The 15,530-nt window shown below is 38.3% G+C and overlaps 1 protein-coding gene across 2 annotated transcripts in view; it reads left to right on the forward strand.

Moving 5' to 3' along the window:
* Window positions 1-15,530, forward strand: part of CCDC148 (coiled-coil domain containing 148) — a 78,165-nt gene that overhangs the window by 6,231 nt on the left and 56,404 nt on the right. For both annotated transcript variants that reach the window (XM_037398369.1, XM_037398370.1), the window contains exon 2: window positions 12,363-12,443. In XM_037398369.1, coding sequence (XP_037254266.1) covers window positions 12,389-12,443 — 55 coding nt within the window. In that variant the 5' untranslated portion in view covers window positions 12,363-12,388. The remainder of the gene's footprint in view (window positions 1-12,362; window positions 12,444-15,530) is intronic.

The following is a 15,530-nucleotide window of genomic DNA, read 5'->3' on the forward strand; positions in this document are numbered from 1 at the left end:
CTGGAAACAAAATCACATAAATTGCTTTATCTGAAGAGCACTGGGTCTGTGATGTAACAACAGTAATTCAGATACTTTGTACAGAATTTTTAAGCCTAGTCTTCAGTAGGTAATTTATTTTTTTTTTAGTGACTTGATGACTTTTGTATACTCTGAGCTTCTTTAGCTTTCTTCCATTGAACTTCTGCTACTACTTAGCATTGGTTTAGTATCTGATGGTTTAGTAGATGTGATGCCTCTTATAGGGCACAGTGTTCTGCTACAGCTCCTTTAAGTTCTATGTCCTTAACTATTCCTGCCTGTGAAATTACATCCTTATTCCATTGGCCCCGCATGATTATACATGGAATCAATCTTTGACATTTCTGTATCCTACATCTTGATAGGAAGTCATGGTAACTGAATCATTGCCTACAGTGTAGACATAACTGGTTACCAGAAAAAAAGCAGGCCTATGCTTATTTTGTGTAAGAACAGGCTGCCTATGGTATTACAGCTTCAGTGATGCCTGTTGCAACTGAGACCCTCTGTACGAGGAGACCAGTGCCAGCTTCATTCAGCAAGATTACAGGCAGTCATCACTGTGCATTGAAGGGTAGAGGGATGTTTATATCTTTCCTGTAGAGATGCCTCTTTGCAGAAACACAGCTGCCAGTCCTTCCCACATCAGGGCAGTCACCTGGTGGCAGAAGGCCATGGTCAATTGAGAGCATGTTGGTGTGGCCTTCCACAGCCAGTCACCTGAGGCCAGCCCTCCTGCTTCCCTTGGTTAGTTTGCTGGCTGGTCTGTCCCCAGGCTGTGAGCTATGCAACTGCTGTAGTTTTTCTCCTCATTTGGCTCCTTTTAGTCTCCTGAATATCTGTTCTGAAGTATTTCTACTTTCACACCAGTCCTTTCCTCTTTGTTGTTCTTACACCTCTAACAAGGCATTTTCTTTTCGGATTAAGGCCTCCTTTTCTTCGATGAAAACTGTAATGAAAAAATGCTTCTTCTGTAAAACCTTACAGCTTTTAGGTTATCATCAGAAAGTTAGATGCTAGCTGATGTATTAGTCCTATGAAACCTTCCCTTCTAGTTACTTTCAGAGTTTGGGTTTTGGTTTTGGTTTTAATTGTTATTAAATGTATGGCAGTTCTCTTAGAAATGAAATCATTTGTATAGTATCAAGGTTATTTAATACTGACCCAGACTTTTCAAAATACTTAGTGTGTTTAAGCTTACACATGCAGCTATGTGCTGTGTTGGATCCAGACTAGAATGGCTGTTATCTTGCAGAACAAGAGTCCTCAGGAGAAAGTGCATGGGAAGAAGAATGGCACCAAAACTTTTATATGGAAATAAACAGGCAGATATTTTTTCTTACACAATTTGGAATGCTCTGTATGGATGATACGACTTTATTCTGAAATATATTCTAAATGGCAAAAATACTGCACTTTCTAATTTCTGCACAGGTTCTGTTTGAAGTGCTGTGCCTTGCACAGATTTGGGTGCCACTTGTTGGAGAAGGAACGCATTTCCTTAAGTTAGCAAGGTGATAGTTGTATTTATATTTATTTTTTACCGTGAAGTTAAATGTTCTAGTTATATACAAACAAGAAGAATTTATTTGATTAATTTTAGCATTTAGAAGGCAGGTCAGATTTTGGACGAGGAACATCATTTCATTGGTGCTATTATGCAAAGAAATCCCAGACAAGAAAATTCCTTCTCTCAGTACTTTTCTGGACTTTTAGGTCTAGTCTCCCTGTTCCTATGAACCACATCTTTTTGTTTGTTTGTTTGTTTTTGGTTTGGTTTTTTTTTTTTAAATACTATGTAAATTTTATATGGGGGGCTGAAATGCTTGGTTCCAAAATGGTAGGCCTTAAGAGATAACGAAATTGCAATTTGTTGTTCCACTAATATCAGTCTCTTCAGAGAGTCTCAAGCTACTGCTTTGGCCTTGTTTTTCATTAATAGAAAAAAGGAAAAAAAAAAAAAAGAAAAACAAAGCCAAGGCAAAGCCCAGATGCTTTGTTGTAAAGCAGGGAATGTTGATTCTATGGCAGTTTTCTATTGCGGAATCTTCTGTTGTGCTAAATGAGTAATGTAGATTTAAACATTTTATCTGCTGGATGCCAGAGCAGCAGAGTGGTAAGTTGCTCACTGCACCATTACAAATACCCTGCTTTTCACAAGGCTAGCAAATAATCAGATGTGCTTTAAGAGTCAGACAGTTAAAGGCTGATTTAACTATACATTTGTTATTTCTTAAGTAATAGAGAAAATTGTAGGGTGCTATAATGGATAACTCAGACTCACGTCTTCAAATAATTCTTTAAATGAATATGTTGAAGCATATTGTTTAATTTGTAACTTCTTGTTATACATGGAGGTAATAAATAGGAAGCTAGATGGAACACTAAGAAAAAAGTGTACAATACAACTCTGCAAATTTCTTGTGTTCAGATCCAAAAGTCTGTAAATAAAGCTTCAGGATTTTTGCATTTAGCTCAGCAGAGCAGGATTTTGTCCAGGAATTGCCCACCCACATGCCAGGAATTGCCCAGAGCAGCTGTGGGTGCCCCATCCCTGGCAGTGCTCAAGGCCAGGCTGGATGGGGCTGGGAGCAGCCTGGGCTGGGGGGGGTCCCTGCCTGGGGCAGGGCTGGGAACTGGGGGGGCTTTAAGGTCCCGTCCAACCCAAACTGTTCTATGATAATCAAGTACTGAAAGCATCAGTGCATTTTCTCATTTCATCTTCTCATTCACGTAAACTTTTAAATTGCCAGGTGTGCTGTCTGCAGCTGGCTGGCTTTGAATGGGTGCATTTGGTCAGTGTAAATGGATGTGCATTTATTTTGTTCCAAATAAACCAACAAAACAAAATACCAGCTGACACACTTGATTCAGGGTTGCATGTGTGGTGGATGTGAGCGACTTCCTTTCCTGCCCTTTTTATGTCAACCTGTTAACTTCTAAAACATTTACTCCCTTTATTTTATTTGCTTGTTGCAATTATTTTTTTTTCTGTATGAAGTGATTTTTAAGTGTATTTTGTCTTGGATTTGCTACTAAGAATTTTAAAGACTAGGGGGGGAAATCCAAGTTCTCTTGTACTAAGAAAGCAGAGTGTTCCACGAAGCTGATTGTTTTAAGTGTTATTCAAATTGAGCTTCCTACTTTGGATTAGGTTTTCCTTAATGAGGAAATAATGAGATTATCATAGACAAAAAGGACTATGTGTCTTCTGGGAACATACGATTTCTGATACTTGACTTTATTTCGAACAGATCCACGATTCTTTCTTTAGGGAATACAAATTTAAATTATAATCAAGCTATGGGACTTCTCTAGCAAGTGTTTTGACAGTGAATGATACAAATATTATACTATGTATTTTCTTCTGGAGGAAAGGATTGACCGCTGCAAGATGAAAATGCTCTAGATGGGGGCCATTTTCAGATAGTTCAACTAGAATAAGAGAATGGATCTGATTAAAGGATAAAGCTGGTTATTTGTTTGTTGCTTTTACTCCATGCCGTACAATATGAGAGATTCTCTGCCTCTTTTCCCTAACAATAATTAGGATCAGAGGGTTCTAACAACTGCATGTTAGTATTCCTTCTCTTTGAATGGAAACATGCAGTAACTAAGCAATTAACATTTACTTTAAATTTTAAAATCTAGGAAGAAATCTTCCACAAAATATTTAAGAAATCTCCAGATACTGAAAAAAGGGACTTTGGTGTGTTTGGGTTCCCCTCCCCCTCAAGTTTGGATGCTTTTGGAAACATCTGGCCTAATGTATAATCGAAGTTCCCATTGATGTTGTGTTCATAGTTTTCAATGAAGTCAGTGGTTCGTTTCTGGTTTTTAATTGTGTATGGCCACTAGTAATTTACTTGAACCACTGACAGCATTGTAACACCTGATGTTGTGAAATTAAGCAATCTTCATTTGCACAAAATATGAATCGCTATTAAACTGTCATTGATTATGCTGTTAAATCGTATTTTGTGTATAGTTGATACGGCTGCATATTTCATAATTTGACTGATTTAAAACACACACCAGAAGTTTTGTTTTAAATAGCATGTCCAGATCATTAAATGCTGTGCCTCCCCACCCAGTAATTTTGCCCTTCTGTTGATTAGCAGCACTCTAGCTGAGAGGAAAAAATGACACTCGTGACCTGAATCGGCAAAGTTTTATGTATGCAAGTGGCTTGTCAAATTGAGGCAGTGAAATCTAGGCTCCTTTAAAGTTAATGGTTAAACGCATTGGGAGTACTCATGCCCGAGGAATTGGGACCTTAACTGGGCATGAATCATCACCAGCAGCAGCATGTGACAGGGTGCGATTGGCAGACTGCAGGCTTTGCTTGCTCCAGAAATGCTGACTAACACTTGTAGAGTTTAATTTCTATTTAAATGAAAGGGAGTAGGATCTTGCCTTAATATTTGGTGTTCACATATTTATAAATATACTTAAGTCATATACCTCAGGCACAGGCAAGTGTTTACATTAAGAATGCACTGATGTATTTATTGAATTGAAGGCACAATCTTTTTAGAGGTCATACTTGTTATTACCTAAAAGAGTTCTGAATTGTAGTGAAATGCTGGATTTTCAACAGGAGGAGAAACAGTGGGTTGGTAAACCTTCTGTTTTTTACTGTTAATAAAAGATTTAGTCATGGCTGGTTGTAGGCACAGCCTATTTAGCATTCTCGGGGAACAGTTTTCTATGTACTAAAGGCTGCTGCTCAATGTCTGTTTCATCTTTTGTACTTTTTCTTTCTAAGATGCATCAAGACTTCCAACCTAGTGGCTGTACTGAAATTTGAACAAAGCCTTAAAGCAGGGTATCTGAATTCAGGCTTAGATGAACTTTTATACTGTTGAAGAGGTTTTTAGATATATCAGCATTAAAGCAGAAATAAATTTGACTTGCAGTGCTTTTATCATTTTGATTGGTACATTTTCTAGTTACTGAAGCTAAACTACAGGTTTATAAAGAACTTGCCCTTTCTGAAACCATCTGAACATTCATTTCCAGTGTTTTAGTGAAGTCATAATGTTGAATTTGTGATAACAGAAAATGATGTCTGTTAAAAGGCTGAGATCAAATACAAACATGACACTATTGAAGAAGAAAGAAATGGGTAGACTGGAAGGGAATAAGCATTTATTTAATGAAACACAGTAGCCCTGAAATTACAAAAAATGGTCAGAAGTTGTTTTTTCCATAAGTTCCGTTCCTCCAGATGTATTCTGCTTTCTTTTCAAAGGAGATTAAGCTAATGCAAATACATGAAGTTTTGTTAAAATGTTGACATTGTATCAGAAACATGTCAGTAGAAAGAAGAGATATTAACAATTTGCCAAAGGGGTAAATAAATAAACAAACTGGAGGGGTAGCTATGTTGCTGCTAATCTTACTAGTATTTGTAGTTGTTTTTGAAAAAGGACAGTGTTTCTTGTGTTCAAAGAAGCTAGCCATTTAAAGCTGGCCAGATGGACCCAGATTAGGATGATGGTTCTAAAAATGTGTGATACAGGAGAATGACGCTAATGCAGCAGCTGTGCAGGGAACACTAATAAAAGGTTTTTGTAGACAGAAGTGGATGCGATGGATCCAGTTGTCTTAAAGCTTTCAAGTACTCCCAATTTTTCATCAATAACTTATTTTTGCTATCATATAGGGTCAGATGGGAGTCACTGTGTAGTACCGTCCTCCCAATTTTATCAATAGAAGTAGTGCTAGGAGGGTCAGAACCCAAAAAAGCAAGCAGGAGGAAGGCTGGCTGTCTACAGCAGCAGAATAGAATTTCTTTTAAGCTTGTGAGAGACTAGATTGTCAGCTCCTTGATCAGTTATTTTTCTAAAGACTGATGTTTTGTCCAGTCTTTACATTATTCATAATTTTGAAATGTCTCTTCAGTTTGATTTAACTTAACCCTACTGAAGTTTTGATGCAGTAATGAAACTGTCAGGAGGTAGGTATCCCCTTTCTCTTTATTTCCAGCTGACGTTCCTGACCCTGACCTGTTCTTATTTTAATTTATTTTTAAATCCCATGGTTTTGAGCTTTGACCACGTACAACAGGTACTGTGAGCTGATGGGCAAGGCAGGAGAATAACCAGAAGTCGGCTTGGAAGTCAGACTGGGAATAAAAAGTATGGGCTTGTCTGTGCAAGGCACTGCTCATTCTGTCAAGACTTGGGTTCGGGTTGCTGATACCTACAGAAAATAGTTTGTGTCCTCCTATGCAGTTGTACAGCACGTCATACTGATTGGTAGAGCTCTCTAATGCAGCTTTTTTTCTTCTTCTCTTAGAGCTTTCCTCCAAATCGGCCGAGTTGCCAGGTTCTTAGTTCTCCAGCTAAAATGCCGCTTTGACCTTCCCTTGCTGCTTAGTCTCCAGGCTTGGACTTCATGATGGTAGTACCTTTAGTAAAAATGCTATCCTGTTCATAGTATGGGTGGAAAGGGAAGTGCTTCTCCATTTGTGAGAAGTTAATCTGATTTTGCTGTTAGTTACAACTCCTGACCAGTCCTTGCATTCACACGATGGCAGGAGATAGCTTCATCAGCACTCTCAGGTACCGAACCGCTCTGTTTCAGCCTGTCCTGCGTGTTCTTGAGAACAGGTTTGAGCTTATACTTCATTGCATCTCAGGTATTTTTTTATTTTTTTTATTTTTCATTCACCCATAGGCTTTGGAGCACCTTGCAGATTGCAGAGTGAATAGGAGGAAGGCCTTAGCTTGTGCTGTGTGTTAGCGTGGGCTTGACCTGGCATCTGTCGGCAGTGTGGGAGCACGGCCGGCCCGGCCTGGCTAGCTCTACGTGTGCCAGCAGTGACAAGGCAGACAATTTTCCAGGTGTTTTACTGAAAGGTTGCAATGTTGTATGACACAGAGCATTAACAGCTTTGTAATTACTGCTTAGGATCAGCAAACCAGGCATGGCATGGCCCAGCTGCTCTGGGTCAAAGACTTGTGGGGCACTGGGGGAAAAGACAGAACCTCGAGATGCTGTTGTCCTAGGGGGCTTCTGGAGTTTTTTGGCTTTACAGTCTGACTACACTGGGGCAGAGCCAAAACCAGTTTGTTTTTTTTTTTTTACTCAGAGTTATTGGGTGAAGTGTTTTGGATTAAACACTCAAATGACATAACTCAATTTAGTTTAGGAAGTTTGGATGTGAGATATATGCATTATTCAAAAACCTTCAGAGTAGAGTATCTGTTAATATGTATGGTTAAGACAACCATCCAATATGTGGGAACCCTTGTAGTTCCGATGCTTAGGAGACCCTGCAGAAAGGGCATTGGAAACCCATGTTTTCCTCGTTCATGCCTCTTTATCCCCAACCACTGGGATACAATGGTTTACGGAAGGGACGGTCCTTTTCTTTTTTGGGAATGGTATCCAAATTTCCTTGTGATTGTATTCTAAAGAGTGTTTTTAAAATATAAATGCTAACATGTCAGCCTTCCAACCTTCTTGAATATTTTCTTAATCTTTCTGGTCACAAATATTAAATGGATTTACCATGTTTCTGGATACTATGTTTGGTTTAGGCTGCATTTTATGTATGTTAATAAACTAATTTGCTAAAAAAGTCCACAGAAACAAATTTATTCCCAATGAAAATATACTAAGTACCAGAGGAAGAGAGGTGAAGTTACTTTTGTTCTAAGGAGTACTACTTACTGAATAATCTTTCCTTAGAAAAGAAGTATGTGAATTACAGTTATTCTGTTGTAATCTGTGGAAGTGAAAAGATTAAGGCAGTAAACTCTTCCTGAAATTGTTATTTCTGCTCTCTAAGTATTTTGGCCTCAAAACCACATAGGTATATGGAAAAAAATCATTAGGTGTAACTCATTACCTCTGTTCAAGCAGCTGCAAACCTTTAAAAACTAGTTTTCATCATGAAACGTAAAGTTTGGGTTGTAAGCTCTAGTTTTGCACATTTGGTGCAAAATTTCAGCTGAAGCTGACAGGGAGCTTGGAGGATAGAGGTTGTGCAAGCATGCCCAGAATTAACCCACTGCTGTCAATTAAATTTGTCAACTACAAATAATACGATCTTTGTAAATGTGTCATTATGATGTAAATATACCAAGCTTCATCCTAAATTGATTTCCTTTCCCCTTTTAATATAGACTCCACAACTAGGAGAAATACTAACAGTTCTCAGAGTTTAATGAGAGCATTGACATAGTGGAAATTACTCTTTTAAGGTCATGAAGAGAACATTAGAATTTTTCCATTTTAAGAGCAAAAAGGTGAAGGTGCTTACAAATGCTTCCAGATGTATTGAAATGCAAAATCCAGTGGCTCTTGTTAAAAACTTAAATACTACCTGAAATACTTGCATTACTTTCCATGGGCTAGAGTGGAAACGCAAGAGGAAGTAGAGAAAAATTTGCTTCATATGATTTTTCTATGGGTTATGCTTTTAAGAATGAAAAATGGAAGTAGGTTTTGTGCTCTTTGAAATTGCTGTATCATAGTTCTTCCACTGGGCCCAGGGAGACTGAAATCAGCAGGGATTTCCTCAGACTACTGATGCAAACCCTGTGCTCCAAGAATACTGCCCAGCAGCGGTCTGCCTGTGTCAAGAGAAAGTATCTCTGCTGTGATACTGGTATGAATGAATACGGGCTGTAAACCTGATGATGGCGGCTTAAATACCCTTTGTACAGACCAGCCTTGTGAAAAGAGCAGTCAGGAAATCTTTGGAGGTAAATTGTTTACTTTGTACCACTGTATTCAAATGTACCCCTGAATTCCCTCTTTAAGCATGGGGAAATTGGGTTCCAAGACTTGCAAGTGCTAGCAGGCAAAGCCAAGCCAGTTTTAATTGTTGCAAAGCTCTCATTTTGACTTTGCAAGGAACTTTGCCCTCTCACTCTATAGTTAGGACTAGCCCATGTTCTGTTTTCCTCTGTAGGTCTTTTTTCCAGCTTTTAGTTTGAGAAATTCTGGCAACTTTGTCAAAGCTGCTGCTCTCACTGGGCTGTTAGAAATCTGAAAAGTCCAAATGGTTCCACAAAGCATGTGCAGACAATCCGCTTCAAGTCTAATGCAGGTATATTTATTTCTGTTTGCAGAATCTCAGAATGTGGTAACTTTGCTGATATCTCTGCTAAGGAAAATCAACATTGCTGTGTAAATATTAACCGTAGTACAGAAAAACCCTTGAGAACTTGCTGTTGTTTAAAAGTGGTGCTGCTGATCTGTGGAGCTCAAGTGGCACTATGGTCATACTTGTTCAGAAGCCTTGTGTTGGTTCTTCACTCTTCCTTGGTAAGACTATCAGTAGGGTTATGAAAATGCCAAGCCACAGTTGAATTTTCATGACTTCCTGAAGGAGGCTAGGAATTGTGATGATTTACGATCTTTCTAAGACAGACATGTATGAAAGTCTGTTTTAGACTGGTCAACCAAAAAATCCTTAAAATAAAGGATTTCAGTATATATTTTGATGCTTTCTTTCCCTTTCTCTAAATTCAGGTATGTGGTTGATTTACTTTTCAAGGGCAGGATGAAATTCAGCAAAATAAAAAAAGCTTGTTTTTTTCCTTTGTGATTCATATTAAAAGCCTTAAGAAGAAATAATTGCAAAGTAGTACTAAACAAATATTTTGAGTTTCCTTATAGTTGGGGTTTTTTTTCTACTTTTTGAGCTTTTATTATTGGTATTATTCAATCTTAATGTCTGTAAATTCAGTGGAAGATTATGTCAGAGAATTATGCTGGAGTTTCCAGAAAGTGCTGAATATTGTAGAATTCCATGGGAAATTATGCCAGTTTGCAGGTTTTCACTTTTTTTTTTTTTTTTTTTTTTATGATTTCCCCCTCTGGCCCTGTTTTCTAATTACAGACTTTCATGTTGTGTCTACTTCCCCATCCTCCCAGGAAGAAGCTTTTGAAGGATAGAAATCTAAGGGAGTTATGACACCACGGATACTGAAGTAAACCTAATTTAGAGACTTGTAAGCAACCTGAATAAAAAGAATATTCTTTAAATGCCTTTTTAAATTGATCAGCCTATAGCTCAAAGATTTGTGTATTGATGATTGAGGATTTCCCAAATTTCTCAAAGTTCCAGTCATATTTCCAGTGATTCCTCCAAGATATAAAGACAAGCCTGTTTATAGCTCACCTTTCTAAGAAGCAGAAAAATATGTTTTGTCTTTAAAGGGGAAAGCAACAACATTTAAACTGACTGCGCATCTTAAAGGAATGAGTAAGGCAAATCCCATACTTTACTGTGTTACATAAATCCCTACCTTAAGGCCTTACATATATAATTAATTTGTTTTTTAAAAAAAATTATTCCAACTGAAGTATATATGCAGTTAGAAAATTATGTATAGGTAATTTGATGTATAGATAAAACATTACCATGACAAATAGGCCAAAGTTAATTCTGATACAGAGAATTAAAAATTACAAATTCTTCATTTGTCTGGATGAATTTAGCATTGTTATATAAGACTACAAGTTGAAACTAAATAATGGCTGTAGATTGGGGAAAATGTTAGCATATTCATACTGCTGATTCTATTTTTCCTTCCTTTCTTCTTCCCCTGACTTTTAAGGAGTGTGTAGACTTCGGGATAATAACTGTGAATTTATCTACAGGTGACTATTAGATTGTAAAATACACATTAATCTTTCAAAAGAGGGATGAATTCTCATGTATTGTCATTTTCTTACTCTCGTGTATCTTTAATTTCAGTCTTGTGATCAGATGATGACGTTCAGTGAAGCTTCCGACCAATTGATATCATCAATTACTTTCAGAACAAATTTGAAAAGGTCCTGTTGGGGGAAGACAGATGACATTTAGACTAATATTTTTGGTTTAGTGCAGGGACAGTTTATAGCATTGTTAAATAAGAATAATATTCATGAAGAAGCATTGAGAAATGTCACACTTTATCAGTGACTGTTCACTGTTTTCTCTTGCTTTGGTCATGGAATATTCACTGTACAAAGGCTGTGGTCATGAATTTTCTTTGCCTTGTAACTTGCGTAGTTAACATGTACAGAATTAACATCAAACTGACTTTGAGCCACAGGAATAGAGTGAGTGTGTGTGCGTGTGCACTGTTGTGGCTGTAATTTCAACTGCACTTGTTTGCAGTAGTATTGGAAGCTCATTCATAAAATTGTTGTCCATCTAAGACAGATTTTAACACTTCAGCTGTTTTTGATGTGTTGTCATGAAGAAATGCAGAATGTTGTCATGAAGAAAACATAGGTAACAACAAAGTACAATGCTAAGTGTCTTTGATTGCAGTCTCACTTTTTTATTTGACTGAAATTAATAGCACTGTCCAAGCAGTTCCCTTTCCATTGCTTCTGCTGCTCTTCCTTCCCTCCTCCTTGCTGCATTGTGCCATCCTTGGAATTTGTATGGATAAACTGGTTCAACTCCCTAGAACAGCAGAGAAGTAACTTCACAATACACAAATTAACAGATTTTGCTGGTCTACGATTTACTGTGTTGCTGCTTGCTGTGGGACCAGATAAATGTCAAAAGTGTGACAAAGTGGATGGAATTTTGTGTGTAGGAGATTTTGGTATGGTAGTACTGAGTTTGAGGGAGAGGGTTCTTGGGGAGGCTGGTTGAACATGACCTTCCCCATCTGGCATTATTCAGCTGTCGATTCAGTTCCACTGAAATACCTCATTTTGATCTATTGCTTTTCTTTGCGTGGAAGAACTGTGATGGTTCCCAAGCATGCTTAATTAAGGTGAAAGTAAGGCTTTTAAGACATCAAAGTTTTTTACTATGTTGTATATCTTACTTCATCCTAAATGTCAAGTTGATCCCAAGATGATGTGAATGCTTGATACATGCTGGCTGTCACAGTTGCTCATTGGGAACTAAGCCACTGTTGCTGCAACTGCTGACTTGGGTTAACAAGTGTTAATACGGAGACTCTTAAGGGGGGTGTAGGGTCTATATATAAACCAGTCTCTAAATGTAAGAAGAGGGTGATGTTTTCAGGCTTAATTTCTAAAAAGCAAAGAACATCTCAGAAACTTAACTTACATTTGGGTTGTTAGGACTGTTATATTTTGAAAAGCACAAAGTAAAGAATAGGTGATCTGTGTGACAGCATTATAGGTTCATCAAGGAAATATTTTGTTTTCTTTTTCTTAGCTGCTAAATTGAGGCACGTGCAATCTCTTAAAATGAAAGACAAACTTGTGGAATTTCTGTCTAATTACATTTTTAGTGAGATGTGCCCTCTCTCCTCAGAAAACAGTAGATATTTTTTGAGTGTGTTTCTGGATTGCATCCACAATGCTGGTATTCTCAAAGCATCTGTTTTGTTTCTCAACAGGTATAAAAAATAAATAACAAATAAAAATGAGTGAACTGGACCATGGAATGTTCTTTACAACTCAAAGGATTAGTGATGTAGGTAGGTATGCTATCATGTTCAAATTTGTTTATCACAGTCTAGAATAAAATTACATATGAAATACTCTTGTGTAATAAATAGCTGCATATGGAAGCTGCTATAGCATTCTGATCATAGAATCTGGTTTGGGTTGGAAAGGACCTTAAAGATTATTTAACGCCAGTCCTCCTGCCCCAGGCAGGGACACCCCCCCCAGCCCAGGCTGCTCCCAGCCCCATCCAGCCTGGCCTGGAGCACTGCCAGGGATGGGGCACCCACAGCTGCTCTGGGCAGCCTGGCCCACTGCCTCACCACCCTCACGGTAAAGAATTTTTTCCTTATATCCAATCCAGATCTGTCCTCTTTCAATTTAAAAATGTTGCCTCTTGCCCTGTCACTACAGGCCCTGGCAAAAACTCCTCTGTTTTTCTTATGATCCTCCTTTATAAGTAGAAAGGCCCCGGTCAGGTCTCCCCCACAGCCTTCTCCTCCCCAGGCTGAACAAGCCCAGCTCTCTCAGCCTGTCTCTACAGCAGAGGGGCTCCAGCCTTCTGAGCGTCTCCGTGGCCTCCTCTGGACCCGCTCCGACAGGTCCGTGTCTTCCTTGTACCGGGGACCCTGGAGCTGGATGTAGAGCTCCGGGGGAGCAGAATGCCTTCCCTTGACCTGCTGGCCACTCTTCTTTTGATGCTGCCCAGGATATGACTGGCTTTCTGGGCTGCAAGCACACGTTGCTGGCTCATGCCCAATTTTTCATCTACCAGGATCCCAAAGTCCTTCTCTGCAGGGCTGCTTTCAATCCATTCATCCCCCATTCTGAACTGCTACTGGGGATTGTGCTGGCGGTTTACTTGAAAAAGTCTTTCCATGATGAGGCATCATCTGGAGTCATGTTGTCAGACTTTCTGTAGGCATGTGGCAAATGAAAATTCTTAGGGGAGACTTGAAGGAAGGTCATGGGGTAGCTTTGCAGGATTTACCTTAACATTTTATGTGGCACCCCTCTGCAAAACCATATGTCAGATATATTGCTTCCAGCCACTATGCTGTTAACAGTAAATGGAAAAAATCTTCCTATCATACCTAATGGGAAGTTTCACTACTAAAGGAACCTGTCAAAGAGGTTGGAAAGAAAAGGTCCATTCCTTATCCTGATAAGCCTCCTAGTTTATGTAGTCACTGAGGATCTGTGCACTAAAGCTTTACTTTAAAGTAAAAGTTCAAGTATTTTCATTTACCATTATAATTGTATCTCAAACTTTAGCAAATATGTTATAGAAAAATTGTGAAAAGCCATTCTAAAATCTAAAAGTTTAGTATTTTGTATTTTTATTCATGTATACATTAGTGCGTGTATACATACATATAAAAATAAATAAATTTTATTTTCATTGTAAAATATAAGACACATCAAGTACGTTACCTATTAAAAACAAAATTTCATCCTGTATGACAAGACTCTGATTTTGGAATTATTTTCACATGGATAGACCCTATTGACTTCAGAAAAATCCTCAGAGTAAAATCCTCAGTAGCAGAAGAAATGGATAAATAGCGGAGATTTGCAAGGTTCAGATATACAGGCTAAAGGAAAAAGCATATTGAAAGCAAAGATAAAATTAAATTTTTGGGGGTTAATTTTGGAAATTGAACCTATCTCTCCTCATTCTCCTCCTCATTCTTTTCTTAAATGTGAGGAACATGATTAATTTGGTGAAGATGAGTTGTCCGAGGAGGTACCTCAGGTACCTACTTTCTCTCACAGTAGTTCTACATATATCTATGTATATTTATATGCTTTATATAAAGTGGGTTTTAAGAGTGTAGAAAATATCAGATTATGTTGCTAAATTAAACTTGGGGTTTCCAGAGAATACTCTAAGGCTTCCAAATGTTGCCGCAAACTTTTTTTTGTTTAGAAACCCAACATAATAATTACTCTTTTTTTATCTAGGTACCACCAAGTTTAACCTTTTTAAGTAAATGGATTATCTCTGCTTATTCACTGGTCTCTGTTACATTTTTCTGTGGTTAGAACAGATTAAGACATCCCAGCCAAAGAAAAATAGTGCTTCTTCCTGTTACTTTAAAGCATTCCTTATTCTCTCCATCTATTCATTAAGTGAGGTGGTTCATTCTCCCTGGTTGTTTCTGCACTGTGTTTGTTACTGCTTTCTGTACATCAGTATACACTTTTGCATTTTTCATCCTGTGTTTCCATGCTTTTTGTTGTCAACCCTCTTCTCTCATTTTATAATGTGAGAAAGAAAGGGTGCAAAAAAGATTAAATGGATTTGGTTTTTGATCGTATGTCTTATCCTTACTACACTGTACTGGGGAATAAAGCTGGCATAGTGAAAGCAGGGTTTCAAAAGCCAGTGGTGAGTGAGAGCTGTCAAACAGATACAACAAACTAATTTCACTGAGTAGTTTAAGGAAATTACAGTGCTGACATAGACCAAAGAAAACCTGTCAGATATTGCAATTTTGAGTGCCATACCCAGATAGGGTTGCTACCCCTGGATACCTGTGCCACTATTCAGAACAAGTGGTGTGAGGTATCCATGTTAGTGAAATGATTTAGGAACTCCTTCAGATGAGGAATCAGAAGTTAAGAGTGGCATGGCTAAAAGCTGACTGTAGCATGAGGACTTTGTCAATGCATGCATTGACATGGTGTAGGTTGCATGTAGAATGCTTCTAAAACCATTGACGCTAGGTCTGTACAGAGGTCTCTGGAGCAGCTGCAACAGGTGCTGCTGGGAGAGGCTTAGATCTTTATCTCCTCTGGAAGATGACAGCATCCCACCTTTGTTCTGACACTTACCTGCATGATAGTATGCTATCCTGGAATTAACTGAGGATCTCTAATGCTGGAGCATTACGCTGTCATGCTTTTTGAAGATCATGAGGTTCACAAGCACCATGCCGAGAAGCTGTAATTAATGGCTTCTAGCAATAGTTAACGTCATTTAGTAGTACTAGTAACAGTTCCTGATTCTTTTCTAATGAATAAGACAAGATGCATCTGCTAACATACCTCCCAGGCCTTTGCCTGCAGGGAGCCTGAATTAAAAATGTTACGGCATTGCTCTGAAGCTCCTGCTG

This window comes from Falco rusticolus, chromosome 8 (assembly GCF_015220075.1).
Source record: "Falco rusticolus isolate bFalRus1 chromosome 8, bFalRus1.pri, whole genome shotgun sequence".
Classification (NCBI taxonomy): Eukaryota; Metazoa; Chordata; class Aves; order Falconiformes; family Falconidae; genus Falco; species Falco rusticolus.